Source organism: Hemitrygon akajei, chromosome 19 (assembly GCF_048418815.1).
Source record: "Hemitrygon akajei chromosome 19, sHemAka1.3, whole genome shotgun sequence".
Lineage (NCBI taxonomy): Eukaryota > Metazoa > Chordata > Chondrichthyes > Myliobatiformes > Dasyatidae > Hemitrygon > Hemitrygon akajei.
Genome location: NC_133142.1, coordinates 1,160,031 through 1,179,361, shown reverse-complemented (window position 1 = coordinate 1,179,361; position 19,331 = coordinate 1,160,031). Strand labels below are relative to the sequence as shown.

At 39.0% G+C, this 19,331-nt stretch overlaps 1 protein-coding gene across 4 annotated transcripts in view; it reads left to right on the top strand.

Annotated features, from left to right (window-relative positions):
• The window catches only part of LOC140741682 (transcriptional regulator QRICH1-like), a 65,226-nt gene that overhangs the window by 13,030 nt on the left and 32,865 nt on the right, over nt 1–19,331 (top strand). For 2 of the 4 annotated variants that reach the window (XM_073071954.1, XM_073071956.1), the window contains exon 2: nt 3,325–3,636. In XM_073071954.1, coding sequence (XP_072928055.1) covers nt 3,346–3,636 — 291 coding nt within the window. In that variant the 5' untranslated portion in view covers nt 3,325–3,345. Of the gene's footprint in view, nt 1–1,266; nt 1,363–3,324; nt 3,637–19,331 lie in introns of all 4 variants that reach the window. The other 2 variants (XM_073071955.1, XM_073071957.1) reach the window with 2 other exon arrangements.

Below are 19,331 nucleotides of genomic sequence, written 5' to 3'. Positions count from 1 at the left end.
ATCCTTATCTTACAGATAAGTCTTTTAAGTGGCATCTTATGGTTAACATGAGAGGGCACAGTTTTAAGGTGCTTGGAAATGGGTGCAGAAGGGATGTCAGGCATAAGTTTTTTTTTACACAGAGTGGTGAGTGCGTGGAATGGGCTGCTGGTGATGGTGGTGGAGGCGGATGCAACAGGGTTTTTTAAGAGACTCCTGGATAGGTACATGGAGCTTAGAAAGAGGGCTATGGGTAACCCTAGGTAATTTCTAAATTAAGTACATGTTTGGCACAGCATTGTGGGCCGAAGGGCTTGTATTTGTAGTTTTTCTGTGTTTCTCAAATGGTTCTGGAAATCCAAGTAAAGCCACCTGTTCAGGGTCCACGTCTCCCCTGCCCCATCCAAGGTCTATATTGCCCCTCCAGTCCCCGCCTCGTTCTTGGTCCATTACTCCCCCACCCCCAATCCCACTACCCCTGATAGCACATACTGGGTACCTAGCACTCTGTTTTTATGCCTTTTAAGTTTCCCCCTTTCTCCTTAAAGCTATGCCCTCCAGTATTTGTCAAATCTACACTGGGGGGAGGGGGGAAATATTCTGACTCACCCTATCCATGCTGAGCTGCTGCTGCTGCAGAAAAAACAATCCAAGTTTGTCTATGAATGTTTCATCCAGTTTACAAAGTCACCATGGATTTTGTGTGTTAAACTTGTGAATCAGCCTACCACGAGGAACCTTGTTGAAAGTTTTCCTTAGTCAAAGTATATGTATCCATTGTCCTGCCCTCAATATATCACCTCTCCTGTTGGGGAGATGGGAAGAGGGGGCAGGTTGAGAATGGAGGTGTATCCTGTGGCCCTCATAACTGCTTACTATTCTAATTATTTAAGCCCATCACCCCTACTGCCGCATAGGTCGCTCAATGGTTTCATTGCACGTCTGTATTTTGCACTGTTTAATGAACATTTTGGGGTTTTTTTGTACCTTAATGCTTACATTTTGTTTATCTGACTGAGCAACCTTGCAACACTAATTTCCTATGGGATAAATAAAGGTTTCTTATCTTGGGTCAGCCTTTTGCCTAAGATGAAAATATCAAATGCCAGAGGGTTTTCTGTGAGTGGGGGAAAGTTGAAAGATGTGCAGGGTAATGGTTTTAGAGTGCTAGGTCCCTGGAACGTGGTGGAAGCAGATACAGTAGCAGTATTTGGGTATGTGAACAGTCAGGTGGGATTAGTCTAAATTGGCATCTTGGTTGTCACAGACTGTATGCTCTGCTTTCAGGCTCTCCTCAATATTACTGTCAATCACCTGAACATGCTACAAGCTTTCCACTGTTCCTGGTTCCTTTTTCTGAGGTGGCTTCCTAATCAATGTAAGGTATTTAATTAAGTTCCTTCATGTGGCAAATTAAACCTGTCCACCCTCCTGAGCGTTGAACATTTTAACATTGTGACAGACCGAATAGTCATAGTGGAACATAGAATTTAACACAAAGCAGGGCAGAGTAAACATGCTCTCCTTTTAATTCTCAGTCCATTAAACAATCAGATAACCTGGTCAGTGCAAGGTCTCCATGTAGGTGGAAGCATTGAGATGTGGAGTGCTTTGGTTAATTGGTGCAGCAAGGCACTCTTGTGCATCTTTTCATGCACAAACTGTAGCATGTTTACTGAAACTCTTGAAAATCTGTCTTTGACATTTTTGTATTGAAAGCCTTTTAAGTAAGAAACATCTGAGAATTGCTATCTACTACGAAGTTAAACACAATTCTTGGACTGTTTAATTAGCAAGTACAGGAATCTAGAGCATGCAAATCACTTGTAAAAAAAAAACACAAAACTTTTTTTTGAAGGAGCAAGAAACTGGTTTATTCTAGGAGTTTATTGAACTCCTAGAAATCTAGGAGGTTAGAATCACAGAATGGTGATTCCGCAGGACAAGGCCATTCAGCCCACATAGTCTGTGCTTGCCCTTGTAAGTGGAGGAGTTGGGATATCATGTTACACTTGTATAAATCACTGGTTAGACCTCAGTTGGAGTATTATGCATTCTGATACCTTGCTGCAGGAAGCATGTGATTTCCAGTTTGTAATGCCCCTCCTTATTCTTCCTACCAAAATATAACATTTCTCATTCTCCATGATTTTTCATCTACTCATCCACCAGTTGCTTTGTACTGTTGTGTTGAATCTGTGGATTGTGCATTTATTTTCCAGCTTGTTGCTGAATTGTCCTCAATTTAAAGACTTCCCATTGCTAACTCTGTATCTGAACAGTGAAATGTTCTCATTATCATTGACTTCAGTACGTCATTTTTCCGTTTCTACTCATTCACCTTCCCTTATCAGCTGCTCTATAAAAGGGCAGCATGGAGTAACACTGTTTTATTTGGCTGTATTCATGTATGGTTGAATGACAATTAAACTTGAACTTGTGTATCGTAACACTTACTTACAGTGCCAGCAACCCACTGCTATCTGTAGGAATTTGTACACCCTCTCTGTACAAACCCATTCTCCATGTGGGTTTCCTTTGGATGCTCCTGCCTTTCCCAATCTGAGGATTTACCAGTAGGTAGGTTAAGCAGTCACATTGCGTGGCACAGGACAGGCTCATTGGTCAGTTACTGCACTGTATCTGTAAATAAAATGATACTTCCAATATTATAATTAGACATTTCTTCAAGACAGACCTTGATTAATTTCCCATGAAACTGATCTAAATGTGTTGGAGCCCCTGGGATTCGGGGCATATTGGAACCAAAGCTGGCTTGGTAATGATGAGCAGAGGGTGGAGAATTGCTTCAGTCTTTGAAAGCCTGTGACCATGATTACCATGGGTTGGTGGTGTTAACAATGAGGTCAGCACTCTTGCAGGATGATGTTAGTGAGGGGGGCAGAGCAGTGAAAGGTGAGATTTACTGATGAGTGAAGTACTTTGAAAGGATTAGTAAAGGTCAGACAGATGGAATGAAGGTTAACCCCTTTCATTCCCAGGATCATTTTTGTGAACCACCTCTGGACCTTCCATATGCCAGCACATTCTTCGTTGAAACAAGGAGCCCAAAATGGTTCACAATCCCAAGTGTGGTCTGACCAAAGTCTTATAAAACCTATGAATTTGTTTTTAAACTGAGTTACTGCAGCTTTTCTTTCAACAAGCATTTCACATTAAAATCCTGAGACTGATGCCTTGGGCCAGTTTTTTTTTACCATCTTTTTGCAGTCCTGTCTTTTGGGAACCCAGAAGTATATTGATCTTCAAGGAGTGTGGCTTGGATGAGGGGAATTGATATTAGCACATTTATTATGTTTTAATGTTTGTTAAACCTTTGTTTAGGATTACAGGTAAACTGTAACCATGAATAATTCATTGGATAACGCTATGTCGTTTGAAGAGTACATTCGGTTGAAAGCACGCACTATCCCCCAGCACAGAATGAAGGAGTTCTTGGAGTCACTGGCTGCAAAAGGGCCGGAAGCGTTGCAGGAATTCCAGCAGACCACCATGACTGTGTATCAGCAGGGTGGCAACTGCATCTACACAGACAGCACTGAGGTGGCTGGCTCCCTGCTTGAGCTTGCATGTCCGGTCACATCAACTGTACAACAGCAGGAGCACCAGATCCAACAGCAACCACAGCAGATCCAGGTATGGCTCAATGTACATTTCTACTTTATTTAGGACAATACAGGCCCCTTTGACCTTTTTAGTGAGCTAAATTGCCTAATTCTGTTCCTAAATTTTACGTTCTTTCATCAGCCATATATAGAGCCCAAGGGCCTCCAGAGGCAGAATAATGTGTGCAGCACTGTACAAGCCCTTCAGCTCATGATGTGCTGATCTCTTAACCTACTTTAAAAACAATCTAGCCCTTCTCTTCCACATACCCATTTTTGTATCATCCATGTGCCTATCTAAGAGTCTCTTAATGCATGTATCTGGCTCTAGCATCACCCTTGGCATTCCACAGACACCCACCACTGTGTGTGTGTATATATATATATATATATATATATTTTTTTTTTTTTTTTAAAGTCCTCACTTTCCTCCAATTGCCTTAAAATTAGCTTTTTCTCATTAGACATTGCCCCCTCATCCCCCCCCCCCCCCCCCCGGGACATGGTCAGTATAAAGAGGAGAGGGGGAGTAGTAAGGCAGGTGGAGGGGTGAGGGATGATGGATAGGTTGGGGGGGGGTGAGGTTGAGAGAGGGTGCGTGGTGGATGGTCATGGGGAAATGGAGGTAGTTGGCATGCGGTGGAGAAGGCAACAGGAGAGTAAAGGTGTTCAGCTGCTGAAGGGAGGTAAACATGAATACCAGTGTGACACTCTGAGGTGGTAATGGAACCATTTGGAGAGAAGTCAGTGGCAGCTAGAACCAAAACTAGATGGGGAAAGGAAAAAGAAGGAAACCTGAGAGTGAATTTTGCATGTAGTCGATGGTTGGAACAGGGAAAGAAGGCAGTTGTGTAATAGAGCTTTGACCAGTGGCCAGTCGGTATTTAGAATTGAATTAGTAAGAGCAGAGGTTCCGGTGATGTCATCGTCGAGAATGGCAGCTTAAGTCACTAGCTCCTCCAGAAAAATGCATATTAAGCCCTGTTAACCCATCAAATATAATATTTCTTGAAAAATATTTGAACTGAAAAGAGGGGCAAGAATGGGGAAAAGGAATGGAAATTTAAAAAGTGACACTGCGGAGCCTGCGACCGAGAGGAGTGTAGCGAGCGGCTCGCCGACCCGACCGTGTGCTAGCGAGGCGAACACTGGGCCTTGTTCAGGCGAAGCAGCGAATATGTTCGAAATCCTGAAAGAGATAATGAGGTAATCCAGAAAGATGTAAAACAGCAGCTCCATGATATTAAGTCAGAGCTCGCCAGCGTCAATCAAAAAATAGCAGTGGCAGAGACTCGAGTTGAGAAGGTGGAAGATCAAGTTCAAAACGTGGAATGGATACTGAATAAGACAATAAAAATATTACATCACCAAGAAGGTAAACTGCTTGACCTGGAGGGAAGGTCACGGCGGAAAAATATGAGAATCTACAATGTTCCCGAAGGAGCGAAGGGCTCGTCTATGACGGAGTTTGTCGGAAAGTTACTGCGGGACGTGCTGGATCTTCCCTCGGCTATGAAGCTGGAAGTCGAAAGAGCCCACCATGCGCTCGTCCCGAAACCTACCCAGGATAGAAAGCCACACTCAATAATAATCAAATTCCTTCGGTATAGCACCAAGGCGGAGATTCAACGAAGGGCCTGGGGTAAGAAGAGAGTGTTTTTGGATGATAAATTAATATATTTCGACCAAGATTACCCCCCCCCCCGGCGGTCCTGAGGAAATGCAAAGAATACTCCGAAGTAAAGTGAGTACTAAAGCAAAAGAAGATTAGATTTCAAACTCCGTACCCTGCTAAACTTTGAGTGTTTTATGACAATGGGACGCAGTTGTACCAGACAGTGGAGGAGGCGACTACAGACATGAAGGCCAGAGGGTTGCCCGTCAGCATGACCAAAATGAGGGAAAGCCTGACTGAGGAATTACCCCGCTCTGCTTGGGAAATAGTGCGAGAATCAAGAAGGCAGGAGATGGGAGGAGGCCGAGAGAAATATAATCAGGAAGAGACCGGGAGTTTCCCAAAGACAGTCCTCAACCCCTTCAAAAAAGCCATAAGGTTTAGCTAACTTTAAAAATGTTGAGGTGGGGACGTCACGTGATGACGTAGGGTCGAGACGTTGGAAATCCAGCTCCCTCGTAAAAAGTAATGAAATAGGGTTTAAATGAAGAAGAGTTAACTAATATCTATTAGAAATTACTTATAAGCAACTTGGGAATATCTTTTGATATGGCTCCTAAACTGAAACAGAAGAAAGCTATTACTTCGAAGACTGCGCAAATCGGTGGGGGAAAAAGGCCTAACCGCTTCGGTGAAGCATCAGACTCAAGTTGGATCTCCTCCCGGCGAAGTGCACGGTACTTCGGATGATGAGGGGAAGGAAGTTGTAGCAATGTCGGCGGTCTCTAAGAAGAAACGGAAGGAACGCATGTGCGAAAGTATCTATGGGAAGATATCAACAGAACTACAAAGCCTAACTATGGCTGGAAGTGAAATTGGATCGGAATCGGAAGGAGACACAGACTCTTTGGGAAATTCGGAGGAGGAAGAAAAGGAAAAGAAGAAAGAGATTAAAGGAGACATAAAAGATATCCTGAGATATATAATGAATGAATTAAAATCTATAAGAGCAGATATGATAAAAGAATCAAAAGTTACAAGAATAGATATGATGAATGAATTGAAAGCTACAAGAATAGATATGACGAATGAATTAAAAGCTATAAGAACAGATATAAAAAGGATACAGAATACACTTGATAATGTGGTGGAAAAACAAAAGAAGATGGAGAAAGAAGTTAAAGAGATGGAAGTAAAAGTGGAAGAAAATACTGAAAAAATAGAAAATGATAATTCTGTCTGGATAGCAGAAAGAAAACGGATGCTTGAAAAAATGGATGCGCTTGAGAACTCTAGTAGACGAAATAATATTAAAATTGTTGGTCTTATGGAAGGTACAGAGGGAGAAAATCCAATAAAATTCTTTCAAGATTGGATTCCGAAAATTTTGGAAATGAAAGAAGGAAGTCAAGAAATTGAAATTGAAAGAGCACACAGCTTTAAGACCAAGATCTCAACAAGATCAAAATCCAAGATCAATTTTGATAAAATGCTTAAGGTATCAAGATAAAGAAATGATCTTGAAGGCAGCTACTCAGGGTGCCAAAGAGAGAAAAGGGCCATTGATAATAAAAGGGAAAAGAGTTTTTTTTTACCCAGACATAAGTTACGATCTTCTGAAGAGGCGGAAAGAATTTAATCCAGTGAAAAAATCTTTATGGGAAAAGGGTTATAAATTTTTATTGAGCTACCCAGCAAAATTGATAATTTTTCTGGAAAATGGAGAAAAGTTTTTTTTGTTGACTACCGGAAAGCGGAGAAATTTGTACAAGAACTACCCGATGTTCATGAAGAGGGCTAATGAATTATAGAAATGAAATGGACATGATGAAGATTGAAATAAGGTTGGACTTGATGGACATTTATAAAGAAAAAATAGACGAGGAGAATTAATTGGGAGTAGAGATATTAATTATTTTCTTTTTTTTTCTTCATTAATATATATATATGTTTTTTTTTCTTTCTTTTTGCGGGGGAGCTGGAGGAGCTCCTGATCGACGGCTGCGAGTTTCACGTGAACAATCATGGCGATTGCCATGACCCGTAAGATGGGGGGGGGGTAATGTTGTGTTCTTTTCATTCGCAACATTAGTGGGGGGGTATTTTTTTTCTTATATATTAGTTATCTTTTTCATATTTTTCTTTTTTGCCTGGATGGTTGGGGAGAGACTCATAGCAACATGGAGAATTTTAAAGAGTTCCCAAGGTATTATGAATGACTAATTTGCTTAATTTATTAAGTTTTAATGTTAATGGAATTAATGGACCTGTGAAAAGAAAGAGTTTTAACATATATTAAGAAAATGAAAGGAGATATAGCTTTTTTTTTACAAGAAACGCATTTAGCAGAAACAGAACATAAGAAATTAAAGAGAGATTGGGTTGGAAATGTTATTGCAGCTTCATTTAATTCAAAATCGAGAGGAGTTGCAATTTTGGTTAATAAGTTTACCAATTAAAATACAAAATGTAATAATTGAGTCTGGGGGGAGATATGTAATTATACATTGTCAATTTTTTTCAGAATTATGGACTTTTATGAATATTTATGCACCAAATGAAAATGATACAAAAATTATACAAGAAGTCTTTTTGAAATTGGCTGATGCACATGATAAAATATTAATAGGTGGAGATTTTAATTTTTGTTTGGATCCAGTTTTGGATAGGTCAACTAAAGTTGCTACAAAATCAAAAGTAACAAAATTAACTTTATCATTAATGAAAGATTTAAACCTGATTGATATATGGAGAAAAATGAATCCAAGAGAGAGAGATTATTCATTTTATTCAAATAGACATAAAACTTATTCAAGATAGAGTGAAAAGTGTGGAATATAAAGCAAGAATACTATCAGATCATTCTCCCTTGATAATGACAATGATAATGATGGATAAGGAGGAATCGATTTATAGATGGAGATTTAATTCAATTTTATTAAAACATCAAGATTTTTGTGATTTTATGAAAAAACAAATTCAGTTCTTTTTGGATACACATTTACATTCAGTAGAGGATAAAATTGTATTATGGGAAGCGATGAAAGCATATTTAAGGGGTCAGACTATAAGTTATACATCTAAAATCAAGAAGGAATACGCAGCAGAAATAGATCAGTTGGAAAAAGATATAAAGTTAGAAAAAGAATCTCAAAGACACATGGCAGAAGAAAAACGAAGACAACTTGTTAACAAAAAATTACAATATAATACACTTCAGACATATCGTACAGAAAAAGTAATTATGAGAACTAAACAGAAATATTATGAACTAGGTGAAAGATCACAAAATTCTTGCTTGGCAGTTGAAAACAGAACAAGTTTCTAAAACAATAAATGCAATTAGAACAAGTGTAAATAAGGTTACTTATAAGCCTTTAGAAATTAATGAAACTTTTAAAAAATTTTATACTGAACTATATCAATCAGAATCAAAAAATAAGATTACTGAGATAGATAAATTTTTATCACAAATAACCCTTCCAAAATTAAATTTCGAAGAACAGAAAGGATTAGATATGCCTTTTACATTAAAAGAGGTTGAAGAAGCTTTAGGATCACTTCAGAGTAATAAATCTCCAGGAGAAGATGGTTTTCCTCCTGAGTTTTATAAAAAAATTTAAAGATTTATTAATTCCTCCTTTTATGGAATTAATATATCAAGTGGAAAGAATGCATAAACTCCCACAATCTTTTTTAACAGCGATCATAACTGTACTGCCAAAAAAAGATAGAGATCCTTTAAAACCAGCATCATATAGGCCTATTTCTTTGTTGAATACAGATTATAAAATAATAGCAAAAATTTTATCTAATAGAATATCTAAATATTTACCAAAATTAATACATATGGACCAAACAGGTTTTATTAAAAATAGACAATCAATGGATAATATAACCCGGTTAATTAGTATAATTCATTTGGCACAAAAAAGAGAGGAAATGAGTGTGGCAGTTGCTTTGGATGCAGAAAAAGCATTTGATAGATTGGAATGGGATTTTTAATTTAAGGTATTGGAAAAATATGAATTAGGAAAATCTTTTATACAATGGATTAAAATTTTAAATACTAATCCTCAAGCTGAAGTAGTTACAAATGGTCAGATTTCAACACCATTTTGTTTAACGAGGTCAACTAGACAAGGCTGCCCTTTATCACCTGCTTTATTTGTATTGACAATAGAACCATTAGCTGAATTAATTAGAACAGATTCAGATATTGGGGGCTTTAGAGTTAATCAAGAAGAATATAAGATTAACTTATTTGCTGATGATGTTTTGATTTACTTAACAAACCCATTGCAATCTTTGCAAAGATTATCTTTTAGATTGGAAGAATATGGGGAAGTATCGGGTTATAAAGTAAATTGGGATAAAAGTGAAATTTTACCCCTTACCAAAGGAAATTATAATCAATGTCGATTAGCAACTCAATTTTGATGGTCAATAAATGGGATAAAATATTTAGGTATTAGAGTTAATAATGATGTAAAAAAATTTATATAAACAAAATTATTTGCCATTATTAAAAACAATAAAAGAAGATCTTGATAAATGGATGATATTACCAATAACATTAATAGGTAGAGTTAATGTTGTAAAAATGAATATATTTCCTAGATTGCAATATTTATTTCAAACTCTACCAATACAATTACCTCAGAAGTTTTTTCAAGAACTGAATAAATATGTAAGGAAATTTCTTTGGAAAGGAAAGATGTCAAGAATATCATTGGAAAAATTGACATGTAAATTTGATTTAGGAGGGTTACAACTTCCAAACTTTAAGAATTATTATAAAGCAAATCAACTTAGATTTATTGCATCTTTTTTTGATGAAGAAAAACCGGCATGGATTAGAATAGAATTAGATAAGATAGGAGAAAATACGCCAGAAGATTTTGTATATAAATGGGAATCCAAATGGATACGGGGAAAAAAAGAATCTCCTATATTAAGACATTTGATTGATTTATGGAATAAGGTAAATATGGATGATGAGATAAAGAAATCTTTATTAGCAAAAAGGACTTTAATTCAAAATTGGCTTATTCCTTTCACAATGGATAATAAACTTTTACATAATTGGTTTCAAAAGGGGATTAAGTATATAGGTGACTGTTTTGAAGGAGGTACATTGATGTTGTTTGATCAATTAAAAAATAAATATAAAATATCAAATAACACTCTTTTCTGTTATTTTCAATTAAAAGCTTATTTACGAGAAAAGCTGGGACAAACAATGTTGATACCAAAACCTAGTGAAATAGAAATATTAATTCAGAAAGGAAAAATTAAAAAATTTACATCTTGTATGTATAATTTGATTCAAAAGCAGACAATTAAATTAGGAATTCATAAATCGACAAAAATGGGAATCTGATCTGAATGTTAAAATTGATGGAAAAAATTGGTCAAGATTATGTTCTGATAGTATGAGAAATACAATAAATGTTCGACTTAGATTAATACAATATAATTTTTACATCAATTATATATAACACCACAGAAAATAAAAAGATTAAATTCAAATATGACCAATGTTTTTGATGTAAACAAGAAATTGGTACTTTTTTACATTTTACTTGGTCTTGTTCTAAAATTCAACCATTTTGGATTAATTTAAGATTTTTATTGGAACAAATTATTGGAGTACAAATTCCACATACTCCATTGCTATTTTTATTGACATTGAAGGGACAATAATGAAATTTAAATTGAATAAGTATCAGAAAAAAATTATAAAAATTGCTTTGGCAGTAGCCAAAAAAGTTATTGCAGTAACTTGGAAATCTGATTTAAATTTAACTATGGATCGTTGGAATAATGAAATACATAGTTGTATTCCACTTGAAAAAATTACGTATAATTTAAGAAATGAATATGAGATATTTTTGAAAATTTGGTCACCATACTTACGAAAGATAGGATTAGATACATAGGTCCTTTGAAGATAAAATTATAGTAATTGGGGAAAGTGAAAATAAGTATCAATTATTTTGAACTCCATGGAACATGTGGGGATCCTCCGATATCCAGGCAATCTTTCTTCTCTTTTCTTTCTTTTTTTTTTCTTTTTCTTTAGATAAGGGTTAAGGGGGGAGGGTTAAGGGGAGGGGGGAGGGTTAATATACTTACCATTTCATTATTACATTTATTCTTGTAATTTCTAAAATTCAATAAAGAAATAATATTTTTAAAAATGTTGAGAAGCTAAATGAAAGCAGAAGTACACGGTGGTATACCTATCTCGAGAAATACTTATTATAATGTGGATTTTATATTACTTAGTTGTTATTTCTTATTTGCTCACTTACTCCTTTTTCCCCACCAAAATGAGAATATATATATGTATGTAATATGTGTGTGTGTGTGTATATATGTATGTATGTATATATGTGTGTGTGTGTGTGTGTGTGTATATATATATAGTACACAGGGAAATCTTTTCTGTGTAATGGATTTGTTCACTGACTTTTATGAATACTGCAATGGGGGCGCTCAACTCACAAGTAGGAGGGGTTATCCCCCACAGCTAGACATTTCCTCTAGCTCAACGCAGGGTCATCTACTAGAGACCTCAGCCTTGGAATCACACGTTCGTTGCCATTTTTGTTATTATTTGCGTTTCTTGGTTCTTATTTGTTCAGAGAGTAGATCGATTTAAATTTTATTCTAATTTCAATGATACATTGACAGATAAATACAGATGTCTAAGGACAAGGTAAAATTCATTTCTTTTAATGTAAATGGGCTATTAAATCCAATCAAATGTAAGAGAATTTTATCCAATTTGGAACAATTTGATTCATACTGGGAAAAATGGTTTAACTACATAATGCCTCATAGGCCTGATTTTATTCTCACAAATCAATGAATCTGTTGTAAAACAAAAAAATAAATCACTCCCTACTTGTACATAGTTCTTTCCTTTTGCTTGTTTTTTTCTTTCCACTCCTTTCTATAAGTGTGTTCCTCAGATAAATACTTTGTGGAGATTTGTGATGTATATGATATGATATATATGTACAATGTCTGAAATACATCTTATGGAAATGTTTGATGATGAACTTCAATAAAAAAAATTACCAAAAAAAAGAATTAGTAAGAGCAAATTAAAAGAAGGCAGGGGCAAGTGCAGTGGCTGTTAACAGATTGCAGAGACTCAGAAAAAGGCTTTAACTCTTCGAGGCTTCACTCAGAAAGCAGAGGAAAGAAAAGCTCAAGTTTTTCTCCTTCCCTTTATGTCTGCTCGGCTAGGACAGTAGAGATGTCGGGCAGGATAGTGCAATGCTCCTCTTGTGGGATGTGGGAAAGCAGGGAAAACTCCAGAATCCATGACATTACAACTGCAACAGGTACATCAAGCAGCAGCTTCTAACAAACCGCGTTAAGGAGTTGGAACTGGATGGACTCAATCATTTGGGAGGCTGAGGGGTGATAGATGGGACATGGAGGTAGTTACACCCAAGGTGCAGGACACAGGGTGTAACTACCTTTATAATCGTAAAAGGGTTAAGGAGCCAGTGCAGAGTGGCCATCCCCCTCAACAGCACTGTGGGGAAGAGGGGCAGGGGAGTGACCTAACAGAGGAAAGCCACAGTGGTCTGGTCTCTGGCACTGAGTCTACCTCTGTGACTCAGAAAGGAAGAAGAGGCATGCTGTAGTGTTAGAGGATTTATTAGTTACGGGAACTGACAGGAGATTCTGTGTGTGAGAACAAGATTCCCAGATGGTATTTTGCCTCCCAAGTGCCAGGGTCCGGGACATTTCGGATTGAATCCTCAAAATTCTTAAGTGGGAGAGTGAATAGCCAGACGTCATGGTCCATGTAGGTACCAATGACTTGGATAGGATGAATGACTAGGTTCTGCATTTGGAGTTCAGGGAGTTGGGTGCTAAGTTAAAGGGCAGGGCCTCCAGGGTTGTGATCTCAGGATTGCTACCCCTTCCTTGTGCTAGTGAGGCTAGAACTAGGAAGATTATACAGTTAATACCTGGAAGGAGGGCATAAGATTTTTTTGGATCATTGGTCTCTCTTCTGGGGAAGGTGGGACCTGTACAGAAGGGATGGTTTGCATCTGCAATGGAGGGGCAGTAATATCCTAGTGGGAAGGTTTGTTTATGCTGCATGGTGGGGTTTCAACTAGAGTTGCAGAGGAATTGGAACAAGAGTGCTAAGCCATTAGTGGAGAGATTATGGAGGCAGATGTTGGTAAGACCTCAGACCAAGTTGGGAATCAGAAGGCTGATCATAGTGCGACAAAATCTAAAGTGGTGAATACAGGACTGAAGTGTTGTATCTGAATGCACGCAGTATATGGAATAAGGTAGATGAACTTGCGGCACAATTGCAGATTGGCACGTATGTTGTAGCATCACCGAATCATGGCTGAAAGATTATAGTTGGGAGCTTAATGTCCAAGGATACTCAGTTGTTTTGAATGCATAGATAGGAACGCAGAGGGTGCAGCATTGCTTTGTTGGTTTAAAAAAAAAAGAAATCGAATCATTAGATAGTGGTGACATAGTGTTAAAAATTTTTGGGTAGAGCTAAGGAACTGCAAGGGTAAAAACTCCCTGATGGGAGTTGTATACAGACCCCAAACAGTAGTAAGGATGTGGTCTACAAATTACAATGGGGGATAGAAAATGCATGTAAAAGGGGCAGTTACAGTAGTCGTGGGGGACCTCAATATGCAGGTCAGTTAGGAAAATCGGGGTGATGCTGGGTTACAGGAGTGGGAATTTCTAGAATGCCCACAAGATGGCTTTTCAGAACAGCCCGCTGGAGGATCAGCTATTCTGGATTGGCTGTTGTCCAATGAACCAGAATTGATTAGAGACCCTAAAAAGGGTTAAGGAGCCAGTGCAGAGTTGTCTCCTTTGGGGGCAAGTGGTCAAATTCACCCTGAAATTTGAGAAGAAGCTAAAGTCGGATGTATCAGAATTACAGTAGAGAAAGGGAATCACAGAGACATGAGAGAGGAGCTGGCCACAATTGATTGGAATGACAGAGCAGCAATGGCTGGAATTCTGGAAGCAATTTGGAAGGCACAGGGTGTATACATCCTAAAGAGGAAGGAGTATTCTGTAAGAAAGATGATGCACCATAGCTAATGAGAAGTCAAAGCTGACATAAAAGCCAAAGAGGGCATATAATAGAGCAAAAATTTGTGTGAAGTTAGAGGATTGGGAAGCTTTTAAAAAGCAACAGAAGATAATTAAAATGTCATTAAGAAGGTAAAGATGGAATACAAAAGTAAGCTATCCAATAATACAGAAGATACCAGAAGTTTCTTCAGATACAGAAAGTGTAAAAGAGGAGACAGTGGATATTGGACCGCTGAAGAAGTAATGGGGACAACAAAATGGTGGATGAACTGAATATGTATTTTGCATCAGTCTTCACTGTGGAAAGCACTAGCAGTATGATGAAGCAGGTGTTGGGGGCATGATGTGTGTGACGTTACCATAACAAGACTGAAGGTTCTTGGGAAACTGAAAGGTCTGAAGGCAGATAAGTCACCCTGGACCAGATGGTGTGCACTCCAGTGTTCTGAAAAAGGTGGCTGCAGAGATTGTGGAGGCATTAGTAATGATCTTTCATGAATCACTAGAGTCTGGAATGGTTCTGGAAGATTGCACATGTTTCTCCATTCTTCAAGAAGGGAGAGGGGCAGAAGAAAGGAAACTATAGGCTAGTTAGTCTGGCCTCAGTGGTTGGAAAGATGTTGGAGTTGATTATTAAGGGTGAGGTCTCAGGGTACTTGGAGGTACACGAGAAAATCTGCAGATGTTAGAAATCTGAGCAACACACACAAAATGCTGAAGGAACTCAGTAGGCCAGGCAGCATCTATGGAAGAAAGAACAGTTGACATTTGAGCCAAAAGCCTTTGACAGGACTGGGTGGGGGGGGGGGGGGGGGAAGCTGAGTAGATTTAAAAGGTGGGGAGAGGAGAGAGAAACATTAGGTGAAACCTGGAGGGGGAGGGATCCAGCTCTTGACTTCACCCCTCCCCCTCCAGGCTTCACCTATCACTTGGTGTTTCTCTCTTCCCTTCCCACCTTTTAAATCTACTACTTCCCACCTTTTAAATCTACTACTTCCCACCTTTTAAATCTACTACTTCCCACCTTTTAAATCTACTACTTCCCACCTTTTAAATCTACTACTTCCCACCTTTTAAATCTACTACTTCCCACCTTTTAAATCTACTACTTCCCACCTTTTAAATCTACTACTTCCCACCTTTTAAATCTACTACTTCCCACCTTTTAAATCTACTACTTCCCACCTTTTAAATCTACTACTTCCCACCTTTTAAATCTACTACTTCCCACCTTTTAAATCTACTTCTCAGCATTTTTTCTCCAGTCCTGCCGAAGGTTTTCGGCCCGAAGCATCGACTGTTCTTTTTTTCCATAGTTGCTGCCTAGTCTGCTGATTTTAAAAATAGGCCATAGTCAGCATGGCTTCCTCAAGGGATATTCTTGCATGATAAATCTGTTGGCATTCTTTAAAGAATTAAGCAGGATAGACAAAGGAGAATCAGTTGATGTGTGCTTGGATTTTCAGAAGGCCTTTGATAAGGTGTCACACAGGAGGCTGCTTAACAAGCTACAAGCTGATGGTACTACTGGAAAGATTCTAGCATAGCTAAAGCAGTGGCAGGAGGCTGAGTGGGAATGAAGTACTAGCTGGCTGCCAGTGACTAGTGATGTTTTTACAGGGATCTGTGATGGAACTGATTCTTTTCACATTAAATGTCAATAATTTGGTAGAATTGATGGCAAAATTTGTAGATATGAAGACGGGTGGAGGGGCAGGTAGTTTTGAGGAAATGGAGAGGCTTCAGAAGTACTTGAACAGATTAGGAGAACGGGCAAAAAAATGGCAGATGGAATACAGTGTCGGGAAATGTACAGTCATACACTTTGGTAGAAGAAATGAAAGAGCTGACCATTTCTAAATGGAGAGAAAATACAAAACACTGGGGTGCAAAGGGACCTGAGAGTCCTTGTGCAGGATTCCCTGAAAGTTAATAAGCAGGTTGAGTCTTTGGTGCAGAAGGCAAATGCAGTGTTAGCATTCATTTCAAGAGGACTAGAATATGAAAGCAAGGGTGTAATGTTGAGACTTTGAAGCAGTGGTGAGACCTTACTTGGAACATTGTGAACAGTTTTGGGTCCCTTATCTTAGAAATTACTTGCTGAAACTGTAGAGGGTTCAAAGGAGGTTCATGAAAGAGATTTCAGGATTGAATGGCTTGTCATGTGAAGAGCGCTTGATGGCTCTGGGCCTGTATTCACTAGAATTCAGAAGAATAAAGGGTGACCTCATTGAAACCTATCGAATGATGAAAGGTCTAGATAGAGTGGATGTGGAAAGTATGTTTCCTCTGGTGGGAGAGTCTTGGACCAGAGGGGACAGCCTCAGAATAGAGGAGTGTCCTTTTAGAATGAAGATGAGGAGGAACTTGTTTAACCAGAGAGTGATGTATCTGTGGAATTCATTGCCACAGGCAGTTATGGAGAGCATGTCTTTATATTTAAGGCAGAGATTGATAGATGCTTGATTGGTCAGAGCATGAAGGGATACAGGGAGATCAAGGCAGGAGATCAAGGGTGAGTGGAAAATTGGATCAGCCATGATGAAATGGTGAACCAGATGTGATGGGTCAAATGGCCTAATTCTGCTCCTATATCTTGTGAGGGTTAAAGATGGATGATGAGGGTATGGGGGGGGGGCTGGAATGGGGACAATAGGGAGATGCCAGGGTGGGGAGAAGGAAGGGATATCTAAAATTAGAAAACTCCTCTGCCCCCATCCATCATATACCTGCCTCTGGGTCCCAACTCCTCCCCATCTCTGTCCACCGTTCACATTTGTCTCCTGTTTCATCATTCCCTCTCTCCTTTAATGAATAAGTACATTTGATGTCAGAGAAATGCACGCAATATACATCCCAAAATTCTTTTTCACGAATATGCACAAAAACAGAAATGTCCTAAAGAATGATTTACAGTTAAATGTTAGAATCCCAAAGCTCCCCCGTCCCCTACAAGCAGTAGCAAGGCAAAGCCTCCCACCCCCACCAGCAAAAAAGCATTGGCATCCCCCACCGAGCACTCTAGCATGCAGCAAAGCATCAATAAAGACACAGAGCTGCAGTACCACAAAGACTACTCATTCACCCCGTAATTCGACATACCACAGGCTCTCTCTCCCTTTAATAAGGGAGAGAGAGAGGTGTCCCCATTTCATAGCAAGAAGGGAGACATAACAAACATTTTGTTGATTTATAATATTAAGTCTGTTGTGTCGCTTTTTCCAAGGTCTACGTGACAGTTGATGCCAAGGGTCAAGTCTCTGGACACGGCCCACTGCTCCTGATGATCTGTGTTCTCCCACGACGCCTTAGTCAGGCGCATTGGCCTTGAATCAGCCTGTCTCTAGAGCCATGAAAATCCAGGATCCTGAAGGCGTGCTAGTCTTTCAGGTCATGTTCTTGGGATATCAAAAAGCGGCCTGGCCCATTCCTGCAAAGAACCAACATCAAAATGTAACTGCAGGTCAGGGTCTTCAGAAGAACCCTTGAAAGGGAAATGAAAGATAGGAACAGAGCTGTTTCTGAAGATGCAAGCAGAGGAGTCGTCATTTAGTGCCATCATCACTTTGCTCCGCCCTATTAAAAAAAAAGTACAGCAGAGAAACAGGTCCTCTAAATGGAGACCATACCAAACAATTGAAAATTCCTATTCCCAGTGACCTGCACCAGGACCGTAGCCCTCCGTTCTGCCATCCATGTACCTCTCCAAATTTCTTTTAAACATTGAAATTGAGCTTCCATGCACCACTTGTGCTGCCAGCTCATTCCACACTCTCACTTCCTGAGTGAAGAAGTTGCCCCTCATGTTCCACTTAAACTTTTTAACTTTTCACAACCCATGACCTCTTAATAGTCCCATTCAACCTCAGTGGAAAAAGCCTGCTTGTGTTTACCCTATGTCCCTCATAGTTTTGTATCTCTATTATTTCTCCACTCAGTCTTCTATAATTGACGGTATAAAGCCCTAACCTATTCAGTCTTTCCATATAAATCTGATCTTCCAGACCCAGCATCATTGTAAATTTTTTCTGTACTCTTTCAATCTTGCCTACGCCTTTCTACATCTTTCTTGTAGGTAGGTGACCAAAACTGCACAGAACACTCCAAATTAGGCCTCCCTAATTCTTGTACAGCTTCAACATAAATCGCATCTACTGTACTCAATACATTGTTTTATGAAGGACATTTGGCCAAAACCTTTCTATATGATTGTACCAACCTGTGACCCCACTTTCAGTGAATTCCCAGATGGCTTTTTTCTACCACACTACTCAGTGCCCTACCGTTCGCTGTTTAAGACCTATCCTAGTTGGTCCTACTAAAATATAATAACTTGCATTTGTCTGCATTAAATTCTGTCTGCCATTTTTCAGCCCATTTTTCCAGTTGATGCAGATCCCTCTGCAAGTCATGATGGCCTTGCTGATCCAGTTAACCACATTAACATCCAAAGCATTGATACAGATGACAAACAACAAAGGACCCAGCACTGATCCCTGCGGCACTCCACTAGTCAGGCCTTCAGTCAGAGAGGCAACCATCTACTACCTCCGACTTCTCCCTCAAAACCAATGTCTAGTCCAGTTTACTAACTCATCTTGAATGCCGAGCCCCTGAATCTTGACCACCCTCCCTTGTGGGACCTTGTCAAATGCCTTGCTAAAATCCATGTAAACAACATCCACTGCCTTGCCTTCATTCACTTTCCTGGTAACTTCCTTTGGGGGGGGGGGGGGGGGGGGAACTAAGATTGATTGGGCATGATCTGCCACTCACAAAACCATGCTGACTATCCCTAATCAGTCCATGTCTATCCAAATACATGTATAGTCACTCCCTTGGAAGTCCTTCCAATAACGTTCCCACTATTGATGTCAGGCTCACTGGCCTATAATTTCCTGCTTTATTTTAGAACTGTCCTTGAACAGTGGATCAACATGAGCTATCCTCCAATACTCTGGTGGTACTTTTATCTCTGCTAGGGCCCCTGCAATCTC